The sequence below is a fragment of the Gorilla gorilla genome, chromosome 4 (genome assembly GCF_029281585.2).
Source record: "Gorilla gorilla gorilla isolate KB3781 chromosome 4, NHGRI_mGorGor1-v2.1_pri, whole genome shotgun sequence".
Classification (NCBI taxonomy): Eukaryota; Metazoa; Chordata; class Mammalia; order Primates; family Hominidae; genus Gorilla; species Gorilla gorilla.
Window position 1 is genome coordinate 16,682,496 of NC_073228.2, and position 19,587 is coordinate 16,702,082.

General features: G+C 50.5%; 1 protein-coding gene across 16 annotated transcripts; it reads left to right on the top strand.

Moving 5' to 3' along the window:
- Positions 1-3,552: 3,552 nt before the first annotated feature.
- Positions 3,553-19,502, top strand: SLC25A19 (solute carrier family 25 member 19). Of its 16 annotated transcripts, XM_063706106.1 has the most exons (10): positions 3,830-4,043; positions 4,201-4,308; positions 4,804-4,893; positions 6,593-6,762; positions 6,936-7,091; positions 9,808-9,978; positions 14,283-14,466; positions 15,136-15,266; positions 16,236-16,353; positions 18,842-19,502. In XM_063706106.1, the coding sequence occupies exons 4-10, from the start codon at positions 6,631-6,633 to the stop codon at positions 18,976-18,978; spliced, it is 1,029 nt and encodes a 342-aa protein (XP_063562176.1). In that variant the 5' UTR covers positions 3,830-4,043; positions 4,201-4,308; positions 4,804-4,893; positions 6,593-6,630; the 3' UTR covers positions 18,979-19,502. The 16 variants fall into 16 exon arrangements, with proteins under 16 accessions (XP_004041038.1, XP_055244945.1, XP_063562176.1 ...); XM_055388970.2 differs by lacking the exon at positions 4,201-4,308 and having other exon boundaries at positions 3,829-4,043; positions 4,804-4,897; XM_055388974.2 differs by lacking the exon at positions 4,804-4,893.
- The last annotated feature ends 85 nt before the right edge of the window (positions 19,503-19,587 follow it).

Consider the following 19,587-nt stretch of genomic DNA (forward strand, 5'->3'; position numbering starts at 1 on the left):
TGGGCAGATCACTTGAGGTCAGGAGTTTGAGACAAGCCTGGCCAATGTGGTGAAACCCCATCTCCACTAAAAGTACAAAAATTAGCCAGGTTTGGTGGCATGTGCCTGTAGTACCAGCTACTCAGGAGGCTGAGGCAGGAGAGTCGCTTGAACCCTGGAGGCAGAGGTTGCAGTGAGCCAAGATCACACTACTGTACGACTGTACTCCAGCCTGGACAACACAGGAAGATTCTGTCTAAAAAAAAAAAAAAAAAAAAAAGGCTGGGCGCAGTGGCTCACGTCTGTAATCCCAGCACTTCGGGAGGCCAAGGTGGGCAGATCATGAGGTCGGGAATTTGAGACCAGCCCAACCAACATGGGGAAACAACCCCGTCTCTACTAAAAATACAAAAATTAGCTGGGCGAGGTGGCACATGCCTGTAATCACGACTACTCAGGAGGCTGAAGCAGGAGAATCGCTTGAACTCAGGAGGCGGAGGTTGCAGCGAGCTGCGATTGCGCCACTGCACTCCAGCCTGGAGGACAGAGTGAGACTCTGTCTCAAAAAATAAAGAAACAAATTTAAAAAATCAGGCCAGGTGCAGTGGCTGACACCTGTAATCCTAGCACTTTGGGAGGCTGAAGCAGACAGATTGCCTGAGCTCAGGAGTTCAAGACTGCCATGGGCAACATGGCAAAACCCCATCTCTACAAAAAATACAAAAAATTAGCTGGGTGTGGTGGCGCGTGCCTGTAGTCCCAGCTACTAGGGGGTGAGGCAGAAGGATAGCTTGACCCCAAGAGGTAGAGGCTGCAGTGAGCTGAGATCGTGTCACTGCACTCTAGCCTGGGAGACAAAGTAAGACTTTATCTAAAAAAAAAAAAGTCAAACCCAGTCTAATCAAACCTCTTAGATCTAATTACCAATTAGCAGAGAACACAAGGGGCACAGGGGCCAGGTGTGGTGGCTCACGCCTGTAATCCCAGCACTTCGGGAGGCCAAAGCAGGCAGATCAGCTGAGGTCAGGAGTTCGAGACCAGCCTGGCCAACATGGTGAAACCTCATCTCTACTAAAAATACAAAAATTAGCTGGACATGATGGCGGGTGCCTGTAATCCCAGCTACTTGGGAGGTTGAGGCTGGAGAATCCCTTGAACCCAGGAGGCACAGGTTGCAGTGAGCCGAGATTGCACCATTGCACTCCAGCCTGGACAACTGAGTGAGACTTTGTCTCAAAAACAGCAACAACAACAACAAACAAACAAACAAAAAACACAAGGGACACAGGAAGATGTGGAAACAACTCCATGGGGATGCTATCAGCAAAATCCAGACTAGGGAAAATGCCACAGCATAAACCACTTAATTTCTTTCTTTTTAAAAATGTATTATTTAGTTTTTGTAGAGATGGAGTGTTGCTATGTTTCCCAGGCTGGAGCACAGTGGCTATTCACAGGCACTATTTTTGCGCACTACAGCTTTGAACTTCTGGGCTCAAGGGATCCTCCTCCCTCAGTCTCCCTAATATTGGGTATACAGGTGTGCACCCCCAGCCTGGCTCTATCTAGTTTCTTAAAAAAAAACAAATAAAATAAAATAGAGAAAGAAAAGAAAATGAAAGGAAATGAAAGAAAACAGATTTCAAGTAAAAAAAAAGTAAAGTGGAGAAAAACAATAGATTTTTAAAAGGACTTCCAGTTGCAATGTTCAGTTCAGATCTCAACTCTTTTTCTTTTCTTTGAGACGGAGTCTCACTCTGTTGCCCAGGCTGGAGTGCAGTGGCACGATCTCGGCTCACTGTAACCTCTCCCTCCCAGGTTCAAGTGATCCTCCTGCCTCAGCCTCCCAATTAGCTGGAATTACAAGCGCCTACCACCATGCCTGGCTAATTTTTGTATTTTTAGTAGAGATGCGGTTTCACATGTTGGTCAGGCTGGTCTTGAACTCCTGACCTCAAGCAATCCACCCACCTCAGCCTCCCAGTGCTGGGATTACAGGTGTGAGCCACTGCACCCAACCAAGATCTCAATTCAGACAAACATTTTTGTTTGTTTTCTGAGCTCTGTCACTTAGAAAAGCAAACTTGTGGCTGGGTATGGTGGCTGACGCTTGTAATCCCAGCACTTTGGGAGGCCGAGGCGGGCGGATCACGAGGTCAGGAGATCGAGACCATGGTGAAACCCCATCTCTACTAAAAATACAAAAAATTAGCCGGGCGTGGTGGCGGGCGCCTGTAGTCCCAGCTACTCGGAGAGGCTGAGGCAGGAGAATGGCGTGAACCCGGGAGGCGGAGCTTGCAGTGAGCCGAGATCGCGCCACTGCACTCTAGCCTGGGGGACAGAGCGAGACTCTGTCTCAAAAAAAAAAAAAAAAGAAAAAGAAAGAAAAGCAAACAACTTGTTTTAAGAAGGACATTTCAGCCAGGCACAGTGGCTCACGCCTGTAATCCCAGAACCTTGGGAGGCCGAGCTGGGTGGATCACTTGAGGTCAGGAGTTCAAAACTAGCCTGGCCAACATGGTGAAACCCCGTCTCTACTAAAACTACAAAAATTAGCTGGGTATGGTGGTGCAGGCCTGTAGTCCCAGCTACTCAGGAGGCTGAAGCAGGAGAATCACTTGAACCCCGGAGGTGGAGGTTGTAGTGAGCCGAGATCGTGCCACTGCACTCCAGCCTGGGTGACAGAGTGAGACTCTTGTCTCAAAAAAAAAAAAAAGTTTGAGACCAGACTGACCAACATGGCAAAACCCCATCTCTACTAAAGATACAAAAAATTAGCTGGGCATAGTGGTGCACGCGTGTAATCCCAGCTACTCGGGAGGCTGAGGCAGGAGAATCGTGTGAACCCCAGAGGCAAAGGTTGCAGCGAGCTGAAATAGCACCATTGCACTCCAGCCTGGGCGACAACAGCAAAACTGTCTCAAAAAAAAAAAAAAGAAGGACATTTCTTTCATTCAGAAAAGTGTAAACACTAATTCATATTTGATATTAAAAGTTTTTTTGGGGGGTCGGAGTGACAGTTTTGTGTGTGTATGAAGCATAATGTATACGTATTAAAAAGGGAATGCTTGTCCTTTAAAGACGCATACTGAAATATTTACTGGTGAAAACACATGATGGCATTTACTTCAAAATAACGCTGGGCAGCGGGTGCGAGGTGGGTGCAGAAATAGAGGAAACAAAGATTGCCCCATGAGTCGCGTAACTGCTGAGGTCGGAGAGCGACTCTACGCGGCTTCATCGGGTTATTCCACTTCTGTGTATCTTGAAATTTTCTACAATAAAAATGTCTTAAAATTGTGCGTCAAAATGATAACACGAATATAAAAATGCAATTAAAAAGTCAGGAGGCAATACTGTCGCGCAAAACCGTGACGCTAGTTGTGTGCGGGCGGTAGGATGAGTCATTTCCTCCTTCGTTTCTATATTTTCTGTCTACATACTTTTAATATTACTTTTATAATGAGAAATACTAAAACTCGGGGTGAGAGGGGGGGACACTCGTGTTTTTGCCTTCCCCGTCCCCGAGGGGACTGTCCTCATCTATTCTCTCCCCGACGTCCTCCAGCTTTTTGCTAGGCTTCCTGCCATCTTTACCAAGTTGAGATTATCCGGGTTCTGGCATTAACAGAGTTTGAGGAAAGCGGGTCAAGTCTACCGCGCCCTAACCTTGGACCCCGCCTGCAGGCTGACTTTCGAGTCACACGCCAGAGCACGGCGACCCCTAAGGTCGCAGCCCGGCTTCGCAAGCCGCCTCCTTCTAACTCGTCGGTCGAACTCGCACGCCCGCGAGCAGCCGGACTACATCTCCCAGGAAGCTGTGCGCCGTCCAGCGGACCTGCCCTTGGTCGCGAAGGACTACATTACCCGGTGATACCTTGCGGGAGGCGGTTGCCAGACCTCAAGCGCACAACCATTGGTCCAGCGTCTGGCGGGGAGCTGCACGGTGATTGGCCCAGGAGCCCGCCAGTTTCGTCCGAGCTCAGTAGAGTTTTGCTGTTAAGACTGCGCGAGGAGCTAGAGAGAGCGGAGCCCGCGGAGCCGGGCCGCACCCGCCGAGCCGTGTGAGTAACCTCTACCTCCGTCCTTCTCGCCGCCCTCTCGGGGACCAGCACCCTCGCTCCTCAGGGTGGTCGGGAGGGAGCACACGCACCCGGGCGCTCACGAGAGGGCGGGGACTGTGTACACACGTGTCACACCTGACCAGAGAAGCATCTCCAGGGACACCGGCGGCCGAGCCCCGCGCACGCCCTTGAGCACCTGAGCTCCAGGGCGTCCCCTCGGACTCAAGGAGAAAAAACACACCCCGAGGCACACGTGGACACCTAGGTACCCACACGGGGACCTCTGCAGATTTGCTCAGCTGAGCCCTTGGGCACATGGGCACCCGAACACCAGGAAGAGCCTGGTATGCTCCGGTCTCCTGACAGCGATCCAGGACACCTGCCACTCGGGCTTGCTCCTCCTTCCTGCCCAGATGGGCGGGAAACTGACGCTGCTCCGTGTGACCTGAGCGGTCCCTGGGTAACCCCTGGAGAGGTTTTGCCTCTCAGTCGCTTGCCGCGTGTTTAAACTTCCTCATGGGCGCCTGGGGAGGAGTTCCAGGGTGGGTGAGAGGAGAAAAGGAATTGATGTCTGGGGTGGAGGCTGCCATCCTGTGGGTAGTATCTCCCCTCCTCCCCCACCCCCACCCCCACTACTACAAGTATTCAAGAACTAGGGTAATTCTGAAGTCTAGTTTTAGGGATTTTTTTTTTTTTGCCATAAAAAATTCAAACAATGTAGAATTATCTACATTATCTACCTTCCTTTTTCCCTTCCCAGCCCCTTTCCCTGTGATCAATTACCAACTACCTGTTGATGTGTGTGGTTACAGACTTCTTTCTATGCTTTGTACAACTCTACAGACCGTATGTAGGTATTACTGGTTTTGTTTTTTGTTTTTACAAAAAAGGAAAAAAGTACATCTCCTGGAAGGGATGCTTTTTAGCTGAGCTCTAGTGGATGAGAGGAGCTAGCCTTGAAAAAGTGAGTAGGGGCTGAGAGTGGGGCTGCATTTCAGACGTAGGGAACTGGAGGAGTAGAGGCAAGGCAATTGATAGGAGTGCTCGCCGAGTTTTCCAGGAACTGGGCAGAAGCAGTCAGACCACTCTGGTTAAATGAGGGAAGGGGAAGAGTGGTCCAGAGTGAGGCTGAAGAGGTCAGTAGGTCTGAGTTAGGGGAGCCCAGGAGCGTCATTTTCTTTTTTGTTTTGTTTTGTTTTTTTGTTTTTGAGACGGAGTCTCACTCTGTAGCCCAGGCTGGAGTGCAATGGCGTGATTTCGGCTCACTGCAACCTCCGCCTCCCAGGCTCACGTGATTCTCCCTCCTCAGCCTCCCAAGTAACTGGGATTACAGGCGCCCACCACGACACCCAGATAATTTTTGTATTTTTATTAGAGACGGGGTTTCACCATGTTGGCCAGGCTGGTCTTGAACTCCTGACCTCAGGCGATCCACCCGCCTCGGCCTCCCAAAGTGCTGGGATTACAGGCGTGAGCCACCGCGCCTGGCCAGGAGCATCATTTGCTAGCGTAGCATGGCCCCACTGTGCTGGGGCGGTCTGAGGTGTGTGCAGGAGGGGAAAGGGAAAGGTGAAGGGGCTCAGGGTCTCAGGGCTCTTCCTTTGGACAGTGGGGGATTGTTAAAGAATCCCAATCCCTGTTCTCTAGCCCTGCACGTCCTTCAGTCCCTCAGCATTACACTTGAGTGGACTCACTCAGTGAGCAGGAGTTTGCTATAAAGTTGCCAGATGTCTTGGAAAACCAGTTGATCTCTGGGACCAACAATTGCCTATCAAGCCTGTTCATTCGATTCTCAAATATTATTAAGCACTTACCATGATGGGCTCTATTCCAGGAACCGGAAATTTACGAGTGAACAAATGAGACCAAGGTCGTGTTTCCACGGGCTTACATTCTAGTCAGGGAGAGAGACAAGAAACAAATGTACCGTATAAATAACCCATGGCGTGCCGGGCGCTGCGGCTCATGCATGTAATCTCAACAATTCAGGAGGCTGAGGCAGGAGAATCACTTGAGGCGAGGAGTTCGAGACCAGCCAGGGCAACATTGAGACCTTATCTCTACAAAAATAAAAAAACTTAGCCAGGCCTGCACCTGTAAGTGCCAGCTAATTGGGAGGCTGAGGCAAGAGAATCACTTGAGCCCAGGAGTTCAAGGCTATAGTGAGTTATGATGGCACCACTGCATTCCAGCCTGGGCAGCAGAGTGAGACCCTGTGTCTAAAAAAGTAAACAAATATGCCATAGTAATAAGTACTGTAAAGAGGAATAAAACAAGTGCTATTTTATTTTATTTTTAAATTTTTGTATTTTTTGTAGAGTTGGGGTTTTGCAGTGTTGCCCAGGCTGGTCTTGAACTCCTGAGCTCAAGCAATCCGCCCACCTCGGCCTCCCAAAGTGCTGGCATACAGGCATGAACCGCTGTGCCCAGTCCAAAAGTGAGTGCTATTTTAGACAGTCTAGTCAGGGAGGGCTGCTCTGAGGAGGTGATATTTGAGCAGAGACCATAAGAAACTTGCCTGGTGTTTATTCCGTATCTCTTGCATTTAGCTTGATACTGATGGACATTGTGTGGGCCAGAGGCAGGGATGGTTGGCTATGACCCCAAACCAGATGGCAGGAATAACACCAAGTTCCAGGTGGCAGTGGCTGGGTCTGTGTCTGGACTTGTCACTCGGGCGCTGATCAGTCCCTTCGACGTCATCAAGATCCGTTTCCAGGTACTGTTCCCCTTTTTCCATGCAATGGACTGGAGGACAAGTTCAGTCTTCCTTGCAAAAGCAGTTCCTAAAACTTGGAATTCTATCCAGATGAAGGGCTTGCCTTTTCTGAAAGTTCCCCTTCACATTCCAGCCCACCCCACTGTCCTGACCTTTTTTATTTTGATTCCTAGCTTCAGCATGAGCGCCTGTCTCGCAGTGACCCCAACGCAAAGTACCATGGCATCCTCCAGGCCTCTAGGCAGATTCTGCAGGAGGAGGGGCCGACAGCTTTCTGGAAAGGACACGTCCCAGCTCAGATTCTCTCCATAGGCTATGGAGCTGTCCAAGTAGGTGGCAGGGGACCTGGCCAGGCCTCTGGGGTCACATTGCTCAATGGAGGAGCAGAGGGAGGGTGAGGCAAGCAGGAATGCCGCGCAGGGCAGGACGGAAGAGGCAGGCCCCACGCTTCCCACCTGCCTCACCCGGGAGCCTTCCTGACCAGCAGTACCGTAGGCATTGCCCTCCGCCATGTCCCCGCGTCTATCCTGTGTGACTTAGGTGTTGCATCTTGGAGACCGATTTGATGTCATGCCTTCTGTGAGGCTTGGCGAAGGACGGCACTAATGCATTTCAGTTTTTGAAATACCACCTTCACATATGTGGTTCATCTGAACTTCACTGCACCGTCACGAGGAGGGCAGGGTAGGTGTCATGTGGATCTCAGGGAGGAGAAGTCAGCTGTCCGAGGCCACACAGCCTGCACATGGCGGGGCTAGGGTTAGAACTCACGCTTCGTTCAGTGGAGTACTAGTATAGTCATAGTGCACAGCATGTGATTCTATGCAGTAGATGTGTTTAAGAACCAGCCCTGTACAGTGCAAACCATGGGCCAGGCCCCTGTTGGAAGCACTTCACATATACTCTGTCACAGCAGTCCTTAAGGTAGGGGCTGTTGTCCCTCCCATGTCATGCATGAGAAGACTGAGGTGGACAGAGCTTACATAATTAACCCAACCAAAGTCACTGGCTAGAAAATGGCAGAGCCACGACCCCCACCTAGGCAGCTAGTGCCAGAGATGTCCCTGCCTACTCTTCCTGTGACATCACAGTGACCGCCCAAGTCAGGTGCTTACTGGCTGGGCATGCCCTGCGATCCTGTCTCTGCACTTGTCTGCAAACAGATATTGCAGCATGACGAATAAATACAGCAACAGGATAGTCTCAAGAAGCCAGGCGTGGGCCGGACTCAGTGGCTCACACCTGTAATCCCAGCATCTGAGCCCGGGAGGCGGAGGCTGCAGTGAGCCACGATCATGCCACTGCACTTCAGCCTGGGCGACACAGCCAGACCCTGTCTCAAAAAAAGAAAAGAAGCCAGGCCATCTTCAGTTGGCTGAAGGAAGATCTGAGCATAGCCCTGGTATAATGGCTCACACCTGTAATCCCATCACTTTGGGAGGCTGAGGTGGGAGGATGGCTTGAGCTCAGGAGTTTGAGACCAGCCTGGGCAACATTAGGGAGACCTCCTCTCTACTAAAAATAAAAAAAAAGTTAGCCAGATATGGTGGTACACACCTGTCGTCCCAGCTATTCCAGAGGCAGGAGAATAATTTGAGCTAGAGAAGTCAAGGCTGCTGTGAACTATGGTCGAGCCACTGCACTCCAGCCTGGGCAAGCCTGGGCAACTGAGCGCAACCTTGCCTCAAAAAGCAAAACAGGGCCAAGCTTGGTGGCTCATGTGTGTAATCTCAGCCCTTTGGGAGCCCAAGGCGGGCAGATTGCTTGAGCTCAGGAGTTTGAGACCAGCCTTGGCAACATAGTGAAACCCTGGTTCTACAAAAAATACCAAAATTAGCTGGACATGGTGGCATGCGCCTGTAATCCCAGCTACTTGAGGGGCTGAGGTGGGAGGATCACTGGAGCCCAGGAGGTTGAGGCTGCAGTGAGCCGTGTTTGTGCCACTGTACTCCAGCCTGGGTGACAGAGAGACACTCTTGTCTCTAAAAACAAAAACAAAAAAAGAAAGATCTGAATGTAAGGGGGTCGCCCTGTGGAACATGCTCCCAAAAGAATCTGCCCCAGAAAAGAATGATCCTCGAACAGTACGGCCACCAGGTGCCGCCGCCAGCTGCACTGAAGGGGTCCCTGCAGGAATCAGAGCATGGCCGTCTTTCCCAGTTCTCAGAAAACTAAGTTAGCCAGTGACATTTTCTGATATACATTGTTCTCATGTATCTTTTTTATTTTTTCTTGAGACAGAGTCTCACTCTGTTGCCCAGGCTGGAGTGCAGTGGCGCGATCTCAGCTCACTGCAACCTCCGCCTCCTGGGTTCAAGCGATTCTTCTGCCTCAGCCTCCCAAGTAGCTGGGGTTACAGGCCCACGCCACCATGCCTGGCTAATTTTTGTATTTTTAGTAGAGACAGGGTTCCACCATATTGGCCAGGCTGGTCTCCAACTCCTGACCTCATGATCTGCCCACCTCGGCCTTCCAAAGTGCTGGGATTACAGGCGTGGGCCACTGCACCCAGTCTTTTTTTTTGAGACCGAGTCTTGCTCTGTCGCCCGGGCTGGAGAGCGCAGTGGCATGATCTTGGCTCAATGCAGCCTCCGCCTCCCGGGTTCAAATGATTCTCCTGCCTCAGCCCCCCAAGTACCTGGGACTACAGGTGCCCGCCACCATGCCTGACTAATTTTTGTATTTTTAGTAAAGACAGGGTTTCACTGTGTTGACCCGGCTGGTCTCGAACTTGTGACCTCGTGATCTGCCTGCCTCGGCCCCCCAGATTGCTAGGATTACAGGCGTGAGCCACTGCACCTGGCCCCCATATATCTTCTTAACTCTTTGAGTGTCTGACTCTACTCAAGTATCAAATGGCATCTGAGTTTTGCATAGAATGTTATATTTATCATATGCTGTCACTGCTCAAGAAGAACATTTCCTGACCTTTTCCTCGCCCCTCCACCTGGGCCCCAGCCGGGTCACGGGTGATGTATTTGGGGAGTATTTGGTCCTCACCCTCATCCTTTGGGCTGTCAGTGACTTCTTCACTTACTCTTGCAGTTCTTGTCATTTGAAATGCTGACGGAGCTGGTCCACAGAGGCAGCGTGTACGATGCCCGGGAATTCTCAGTGCACTTTGTATGTGGTGGCCTGGCTGCCTGTATGGCCACCCTCACTGTGCACCCCGTGGATGTTCTGCGCACCCGCTTTGCAGCTCAGGGTGAGCCCAAGGTGAGTGGCCAGGGGCCAGACCGGGGAAGCCCAAATAAGGAAGGTGTTGTCACAGGGGTAGCATTCTTTATTATTTATTTATTTATTTATTTATTTTTGTTTTGTTCTGTTTTGTTTTGTTTGAGACAGAATCTCGCTCTGTCATCCAGGCTGGAGTGCAGTGGTGCGATCTTGGCTTACTGCAAGCTCCGCCTCCCGAGTTCAAGCAAGTCTCCTGCCTCAGCCTCCCGAATAGCTGGGATTACAGGCACCCGCCACCACGCCTGGCTAATTTTTTTTGTATTTTTAGTAGAGACGCGGTTTCACCATGTTAGTCAGGATGGTCTCGATCTCCTGACCTCACGATCCGCCCGCCTCGGCCTCCCAAAGTGCTAGGATTACAGGCGTGAGCCACCGCACCTGGCCTATATATATATTTTTTGAGACAGTGTCTTGTTTTGTTGCCTAGGCTGCAGTGCAGTGGCATGATCACTGCTCACTGAAGCCTCAACCTCCTGGGATCAAGTGATCCTTCTGCCTCAGCCTCCCCGGTAGCTGAGACTACACCTGGCTGAGTTTTGTATTTTTTTAGAGACGGGGTTTCGTCATGTTGCCCAGTCTGGTCTCGAACTCTTGAGCTCAAGCCGTCTGCCCACCTCGGCCTCCCAAAATGCTGGGATTACAGGCATGAGCCACCGCACTCGGCAGAGGTTGAGTTCTTGTCCTTGCAGAAAGCAAAGCTGGGAGAGGTTCAGGTTTTCAGTTTGTCTGGCAGTCGGTTTGTAAAACCCATGACTGTGGGCAGCACTGTGCGGGGTGCTCTATGTCCCTGCCTCAGAGGAGCTCACAGCCTCCCTGGAAGACAGAACCTACCGGTATGAAACAGAACAAATAATTACCCAGCAGTGGGCTGGATCAAGGACTGCCCACTCGAGAATTTATTGCTGGATTATTATGAGAGCGTCTTTGTTTTTTTGTTTGGTTGGTTGGTTTTTTGAGACAGTCTCACTTTGTCGCTCAGGCTGGAGTGCAGTGGCGCAATCTCAGCTCACTGGAACCGCTGCCTCCTGGGTTCAAGCGGTTCTCCTGTCTCAGCCTCCTGAGTAGCTGGGATTATAGGCACGTGATGCCATGTCCAGCTAATTTTTATATTTTTCGTAGAGACAGGGTTTCACCATGTCGGCCAGGCTGGTCTCAAACTCTTGACTTCAGGTGATCCCCTGGCCTCGGTCTCCCAAAGTGCTGGGATTCCAGGCATGAGCCACCGCGCCCGGCCAATTGCGAGTGTCTTTGGTTTCCACAAAGAATGGGGTGGTGGAAATGGGATAGACTCGAGGAAGAATTTACTGAGTGAAAACAAGGGATTAAATCCTGAAATAGACCTCCCCACCATGATCTCTGTTTCCTGGACATATTTAAGAGTAGCATCATATGTGTGTGTGTCTGTGTGTTCTCAACCAAGAAAGAATAATTTTATTGTTATATTTATATATATTTTTTGAGACAGGGTCTTGATCTGTCACCCAGGCTGGAGTACAATGGCTGCAATAGCTTGCCGCAGCTTCGAACTCCTGGGCTCAAGCAATCTTCCTGCCTCAACCTCTCAAGTAGCTAAGACCATGGGTGTGTGCCACCACACCTGACTAATTTTTTATTTTTTTATTTTTTGTAGGGGCAGGGTCTCATTATGTTGCTCAGGCTCAGGCTGGTCTTGAACTCCTGGTTGTTGTTTTTTTTTTTTTTTGGTTGTTGTTTGTTTGTTTTTGAGATGGAGTATGGCTCTGTCGCCCAGGCTGGAGGCACAGTCTCAGCTCACTGTGACCGCCTCCCAGATTCAAGTGATTCTCATGCCTCAGCCTCCCAAGCAGCTGGGACTACAGGTCCGCTACCATGCCCAGCTAATTTTTTTTTTCAGATGAAGTCTCACTCTGTCGCTGAGGCTGCAAGCTCCACCCCCGGTTTCAAGTGATTCTCCTGCCTCAGCCTCCCAAGTAGCTGGGATTACAGGCGCCCACCACCGCGCCTGGCTAATTTTTGTATTTTTAGTAGAGACAGGGTTTTGCCATGTTGGCCAGGCTGGTCTTGAACTCCTGACCTTGTGATCCACCCATCTCTGCCTCCCAAAGTACTGAGATTACAGGCGTGAGCCACCGCACCTGGCCATGCCCGGCTAATTTTTATATTTTTAGTAGAGATGGGTTTTTGACATGTTGGCCAAGCTGGTCTGGAACTGCTGGCCTCAAGTGATCCGCCCACCTGAGCCTCCCAAAGTGCTGGGATTACAGGCATGAGTCACCATGCCTGGGCTTTTTTTCTTTATTTTTAAGGCAGAGTCTCACTCTATCATCCAGGCTGAAGTATAGGGGTATGATTACAGCTCACTGCAGCCTCCACCTCCTGGGGTCAAGCAATCCTCCCACCTCAGCCTCCCAAGTAGCTGGGACCATAGGCACTTGGTACCACACCTGGCTAATTTTTGTATTTTTTGTAGCGATGGAGTTTCACCATGTTGCCCAGGCTGTTCTCGAACTCCTAGGCTCAAGCGATCCTCCTGCCTTGGCTTCCCAAAGTGCTGCGATTACAAGGCTGAGCCACCAGACCTGGCTTAGAAACAATAATTTTTCCACTGTCTCAACTCTGCTTTAGGATACTATTAGTGGGAAAGGAAGGATACTTTGTTTAAGAGTTTGATGTGGGCAACATGGCTCTCTACAAAATACAAAAAAATTAGCCAGGCATGATGGTGTGCACCTGTAGTCCCAGCTACTTGGAAGATTGAGTTGAGAGGATTGCTTGAGCCTGGGGAGTGAGCCATGATTGCACCATTGCACTCCAGCCCAGGCAACAAAGTGAGATACCCTGTCTCAAAAAAAACAAAGAATTGGGCTGGGCGCGATGGCTCTCGCCTGTAATCCCAGCACTTTGGGACGCCAAGGCGGGCTGATCACAAGGTCAGGAGATCGAGATCATCCTGGCCAACATGATGAAACCCCGTCTCTACTAAAAATACAAAAATTAGTTGGGCGTGGTGTCAGGTGCCTATAATCACAGCTACTCGGGGGGCTGAGGCAGGACAATCGCTTGAACCTGGGAGGTGGGGGCTGCAGTGAGCCAAGATTGTGCCTAGGCAACACAGCAAGACTTCATCTCAAAAAAAAAAAAAAAAAAAAAGATAATAGCATATTACCTCTAGCTTAAACTATTGACATGTTGGATTTTAGATTCTAGAATGATCAGAGAATATCTGGTCATGAAAGTGAGGGGAAGAGACCTGGTTAAAACCTACAAGACTCTCCACCTGCCTTAAGACTAGTCACAACCATATTGTAAACCTGATCTTGAACAATAAAAAATTTTACAACATATAAGATGTATCAAGGTTACAAAGACAGTTCTTCATGAATTATAATTTTAAAAAATACCAGCCGCTCCCTGATTCCGATCCCCAGAGGCGACTATTTTTACTACTTATAGTTGTTTCTTTGATTATTTCGTCCCATAATTCTAAGTAACATGCTTGGCCGGGTGCAGTGGCTCATGCCTGTAATCCCAGCACTTTGGGAGGCCAAGGAGGAAGGATCACTTGAGGTCAGGAGTTCGAGACCAGTTTGGACAACATAGCAAGACCTCCTCTGTACTTTATTTTTATTATTTATTTATTTATTTATTTTTGTTTTTGAGACAGAGTCTCCGCCTGTCACCCAGGTTGGAGTGCCGTGGTACAATCTCAGCTCACTGCAACCTCCACCTCCCAGGTTCAAGCAATTCTTGTGCCTCAGCCTCCCAAGAAGCTGGGATTACAGGCATGAGCCACCATCCCCAGCTAATTTTTGTATTTTTAGTAGAGATGGGCTTTCACCATGTTGGCCAGGCTGGTCTCAAACTCCTGGCCTCAAGTGATCTGCCTGCCTCAGCCTCCCCAAAGTGCTGGGATTACAGGCGAGAGCCACCGCGCCCGACCGCACCTTCCTGTTTTAACAGCTGCACTATGCGCTCGTGAGCTGGTGTCCCATAATTCACGTAACCAGCACCCACAAATGGACATCGCGTCTTTAGCTCTTCCCCAGGACGCTGCAGTGACTCCTGGACACATACTTTTGTGCACACCTGTGGATATAACAGTGGTATACATGTGTAGAAGGGGGAGTTTCTGGAAAATGCCATCCTTCGAATCTCTGTACAGCATTTCCCTTGACTGTCTTCCTGGCAGGAGGAGTTTTGCTCCTGGTAGCTGGTATTTTAGGCGAGGGGACAGAGCTATGATGGGCTGTTCCAGGGCTAAAACCACTTCACTGAGCTCATTCAAAGTGTGCGTGTATGTCCAGGTCTATAATACGCTGCGCCACGCCGTGGGGACCATGTATAGGAGCGAAGGCCCCCAGGTTTTCTACAAAGGCTTGGCCCCCACCTTGATCGCCATCTTCCCCTACGCCGGGCTGCAGTTCTCTTGCTACAGCTCCTTGAAGCACCTGTACAAGTGGGCCGTACCAGCCGAAGGAAAGAAAAATGGTGAGGCAGCCCTCACACGAGAGGGAACCCTCCCACCCCAGCCGCCAGAACGCCCCCTTCCAAATCACGAAGGAGCTGAAGTTCTCCTGTCCGAATCAAAGACCGCTGGTCTCTGTACCTGGCTCTGTAATGTGGCAAACAAAACAACTGCAGCTGCTTGGAGAGGACTTGATTTCTTCCAGCTCCTGCCACACCCATCACTGGCATTACTGAAATTTACTTCCAGTGATTGGTCATGGTTTTCATTTTTGTCAGAAGTCCAAATTGCAAATTGCTTGTTTTTTGGTTGAGGTTCTTCAGTTGCTTTTTCCAGGCAGGGGGAGTGGGAGATGGGGGCAGGGGGAGGCTGGGGAGGGGTGGGGCATCCTGGTCCCTCTCCAGCCCTGAACTGAGTCATGCTGCAGAGCCTGAGGCCCATGTTGCCTCCAGCTGGGGGACTGCGGCCTCCAGCCCTTCCATCCCAGATCACTCCACCAGAAGTGGCCGTGTCTGGCTCTTCTCCCCCTAGATTACATTCCTTTTTGGAATGGGAGGACCAGTGGAGGTCAGATAGAAGTGCGCTTGTGGGGTTTGGTTTGTGGTGGAGGATTAGCCCTGACGCCTTTTAAGTTGTCACCCATAAACTGCGTTTCTCTCATCCGTTCTCCCAATCCCACTTCTCTGGTTCAGAGAACCTCCAAAACCTGCTTTGTGGCAGTGGAGCTGGTGTCATCAGCAAGACCCTGACATATCCGCTGGACCTCTTCAAGAAGCGGCTACAGGTTGGAGGGTTTGAGCACGCCAGAGCTGCCTTTGGCCAGGTGAGCCGTTCACTCCCAGGCAGACAGCTCTGACCCTTGCCATCACTGGGCACATGAGGGAACCAGTAGTCACCTCCTACCCATTGGGCAACATCACCCCTGGCCATGGCCCCTTCACCTCCAGTCCATCCCTTGAGATCCCTGAGCATGTGGGAAAGCTGCATGCAAGCCCTGGGTCCTGAGCACTGTGGAAGGATCTGGGCCAAGGACATACAGTGTCTACTCTTTTTTTCTTTAAAATAGAGGCAGGGTCTCACTCAAAGGCAGGTCAGCACTTTGGGAGGCCAAGGCGGGTGGATCACGAGGTCAGGAGATCGAGACCATCCTGGATAACACAGTGAAAGCCCATCTCTACTAAAAAAAAAAAAAAATACAAAAAAATTAGCCGGGCGCGGTGGTGGGCACATGTAGTCCCAGCTACTCGGGAGGCTGAGGCAGGAGAACGGTGTGAACCCGGGAGGTGGAGCTTGCAGTGAGCTGAGATTGCGCCACTGCACTCCAGCCTGGGCAACAGAGCAAGACTCCAGCTCAAAAAAAAATATGTCCAGAGGCTGGGCGTAGACGTGGTGGCTCACGCCTGTAATCCCAACATTTTGGGAGGCCGAGACGAGTGGATCACCTGAGGTCAGGAGTTCCAGACCAGCCTGATCAACATGGTAAAACCCTGTTTCTACTAAAAATATAAAAATTAGCTGGGTATGGTGGTGGGTGCCTGTAGTCCCAGCTACTCGGGAGGCTGAAACAGGAGAATCGCTTGAATGTGAGAGGTGGATGTTACAGGGAGCCACGATCGCACCACTGCACTCCAGCCTGGGCAACAGAGCAAGGAAGGTCCCCAAATATTAAAGCACACAGAAAAGGGGTTTTGCTGTAACTGTTCTGGAATTGGGTGAATTTGAGCAACTAGGTTATATATATATGTATTTTTTTGTTTTTGTTTTGAAACGGAGTTTTGCTCTTGTTGCCCAGCCTGGAGTGCAATGGCATGATCTCAGCTCACTGCAACCTCTGCCTCCCGGGTTCAAGCAATTCTCCTGCCTCAGCCTCCCAAGTAGCTGGGATTACAGGCGCGTGCCACCACGCCCAGGTAATTTTTTGTATTTTTAGTGGAGACGGGGTTTCACCATATTGGCCAGGCTGGTCTCGAACTCCTGACCTCAGGTGATCCACCTGCCTCGGCCTCCCAAAGTGCTGGGATTACAGGCATGAGCCACTGTGCCCAGCCATATATATATATATTTTTGAGACAGAGTCTTGCTCTTTTGCCCAGGCTGGAGTGCAGTGGCGTGATCTCGGCTCACTGCAGCCTGCGCCTCCCTGGTTCAAGCGATTCTCCTGCCTTAGCCTCCGAGCAGCTGGGATTACAGGCGCCCGCCACCATGTCCTAATTTTTGTATTTTTTAGAAGAGACGGGGTTTCACCATATGAGACAGGGTTTCACCACATTGGCCAAGGTGGTCTTGACTCCTGACCTCAGTTGATCGGTCCGCCTCAGCCTCTCAAAGTGCTGGGATTACAGGCATGAGCCGCCACACCCGGGCCTAAGTTGTATTTTATGTGCACTAGGAGAGTTGGCCATTAAGAGAAGCCCCGTGCTAAGTCATGTTGTAGTCTTAGTAGTCACTCCTCAGTTGGTCAGATTTTTACATACTCCCTTTCTTTTGGTCAGTGGGTAGGGTTAGGGGTAGGCTAAAGATGGGCAATTCCAGGCCTTTCCCCTCTGTATCCTGGGAACCTGAGATGCGGAGGCGTGAAAAAATATGCCTGACAATGTCAGAGGAGAGGGATGGCATGGAATGGGAGGCAAGGTAGGGAGAGAGCATTCCTTCCTTGGGGGAAGAGAAAGAGCTGGGTTTATAGGTATAATGCATTTTCTTTGTAGGAAACTTTAGAAAATTTAAGATAGACAAAAGAAAGACCAAGCGAACTGCAGTGGATCACGCCTGTGATCCCAGCACTTTGGGAGGCCAAAATGGGAAAATCAGTTGAGGCCAGGAGCTTGAAACCAGCCTGGTCAACATAGCAAGACCCCATCTCTACAAAATAAAAATCAAAAAATTAGCCGGGCATGGTGGTGTGTGCCTGTAGTTCCAGCTACTAGAGAGGCTGAGGCAGGAGAATTGCTTGAGCCCAGGGGTTTGAGGCTGCAGTGAGCTATGATCACACCACTGCACACCATCTTGGGCGACAGAGTGAGACTCTGTCTCAAAAAAAAAAAAAAAAAAAAAAAAGACCAAAATCCCTTGTAATTTCACTACCACAGATAACCACATGGAACCTTTCAGTGTAGTTTTATTTCTTTTCATAAATACACATGTACATTTTAACAAAAATAGGGATACACTGTATACAAGGTTTGTAACCTCCCTTTTCCACTTACCAACTTGTCCTGAAGGGAGAGTTTGTTTTCTTTTCTTTCTTTTTTTAAATGGGATATCGCTCTGTTGCCTGGGCTGGTCTCGAACTCCTGGGCTCAAGCGATCCTCCCCTCTCAGCCTCCCAAGTAGCTGGGACTGCAGGCATGCACCACTGCACCCAGCATGAAGGGACAGTTTGAATTTGGACAGGGAGCGATGGTGAGAGCCCAGGATGGCAGAGGGAGGCCTTACTGCTAACAAAGACTAGTGTAACCCAGTTTGGCCGGAGGTGGGAAGGGCACGTGGGAGGACCAGTGGAGGTCAGATCAGGGAGGGAAATCAAGGCCAAATGGTGCAGTGCCTTGAACGGCAGATCTTGGGGTTTGGACTTGATTTCTCATGATGTCGTCACTAGGAGTTACTGCAGCTTTTGGAGGGAAGCCAGGCTTGAGGAGGGTTGTGCCTGGGGATGAATATCTGGCAGCAGTGTGTGAGGTCAGCTGGAGAGGGTGAGGCTGGAGGCAGGGAGGCCCAGCTGAGAGCTACTGAGGGCCAGGTTCAGATCTGCTGCCCAAGGGGGATCAGGTGGGATGGGATGAAGGGTCAGAGACGCCTCTGGGAAGAGGTTCTGGAGCCATTGCTGGATCCTTTGGAGCCACAGGCAGCCGTTCTTCCCGGGCAGGAAGGAGCGCTGTCCAGCTGCTGATTTCTAGGCCTGTCATCTATTCAGTCTTAACCCAATTACAGTAGAAAGAATGAAATTAATTTATTTGCTATTTTGAGCTGGGCATGGTTGTCCATCCCTGTAATCCCAGCACACTGGGAGGCTGAAGCAGGTGGATCACCTGAGGTCAGGAGTTCAAGGCCAGCCTGGCCAACATGGCAAAACTGCATCTCTACTAAAAATACAAAAAATTAGCCAGGCGTGGTGTTGTGTGCCTGTAATCCCAGCTACTCAGGAGGCTGAGGCAGGAGAATCACTTGAACCTGGGAGGCAGAGGCTGCAATGAGCCAAGATTGTGCCACTGCATTCCAGCCTGGGCAACAGAGTGAGACTCTGCCTCAACGAAAAAATAAAATAAAATAAAATAAAATAATTTGCTATTTTGCATTCATTTCTTTGTCCAGCAAGTACTTCTTAAGATCTGTGATGTGCCAGGGGCTGTGTTGACGGGAGCAGAGCGGGCATCCATATTTTCATCCCTTTCCTCTCCCCAGGTGCGGAGATACAAGGGCCTCATGGACTGTGCCAAGCAGGTGCTGCAAAAGGAAGGCGCCCTGGGCTTCTTCAAGGGCCTGTCCCCCAGCTTGCTGAAGGCTGCCCTCTCCACAGGCTTCATGTTCTTCTCGTATGAATTCTTCTGTAATGTCTTCCACTGCATGAATAGGACAGCCAGCCAGCGCTGAGCGCAGGAAGGACCCCAGGTCTTCCCTGGAGGCAGCCTCCTGAAGGAAGGAAGATTCAGTCTCCACTGAGAGGTGCCGTCTGGCCCTTCCCTGCAGGTCAGCTGCCCCGAGCGGGGTGGCAGCCTTGAACCCACCCAGCTGGGACACCACCAGAAGGTCCAGGGCTCTCCCCATGAGAGAATCAGAGGGAATGCAGGACGTGGTCTATGGTGAGCCAACGACACAGTGAGAAGGAGCAGGAAGTTGCTGTTTCTCCTCTGACCAGCCCACACTCCAAAGGAAACAGACGCCATCCTACACCTGTCAGCCCTGCCTGCCAGGAGAACAGAACACACTCCTGGTCTGGATGGGGCTGCTGCTTGAGTGCAGAGGGCTGCGGTAGGCCCTTTGCAGGAGTCAGGTGCCTACACTTGGCCTGTTTTTCCCAACCTATTTAATAGACATTAAAGCTAAACACACATTCCTTATTTTACTCCATCTCCCCTGGCACATCTGCCTACTCACAAAGTATGAGGGAAAGGACTCCTGCCTTCCTCAAATCCCATGTTCTCCATAGC

Bases quoted from the DNA above. Each gene is read 5' to 3' on its own strand.
- SLC25A19 (XM_055388970.2), top strand. From the start codon at position 6,631: ATGGTTGGCTATGACCCCAAACCAGATGGCAGGAATAACACCAAGTTC. The intron at 7,092-9,807 runs GTAGGTGGCAGG...TTACTCTTGCAG, and splicing joins TAGGCTATGGAGCTGTCCAA to TTCTTGTCATTTGAAATGCT. The intron at 9,979-14,282 runs GTGAGTGGCCAG...GTGTATGTCCAG, and splicing joins CAGCTCAGGGTGAGCCCAAG to GTCTATAATACGCTGCGCCA.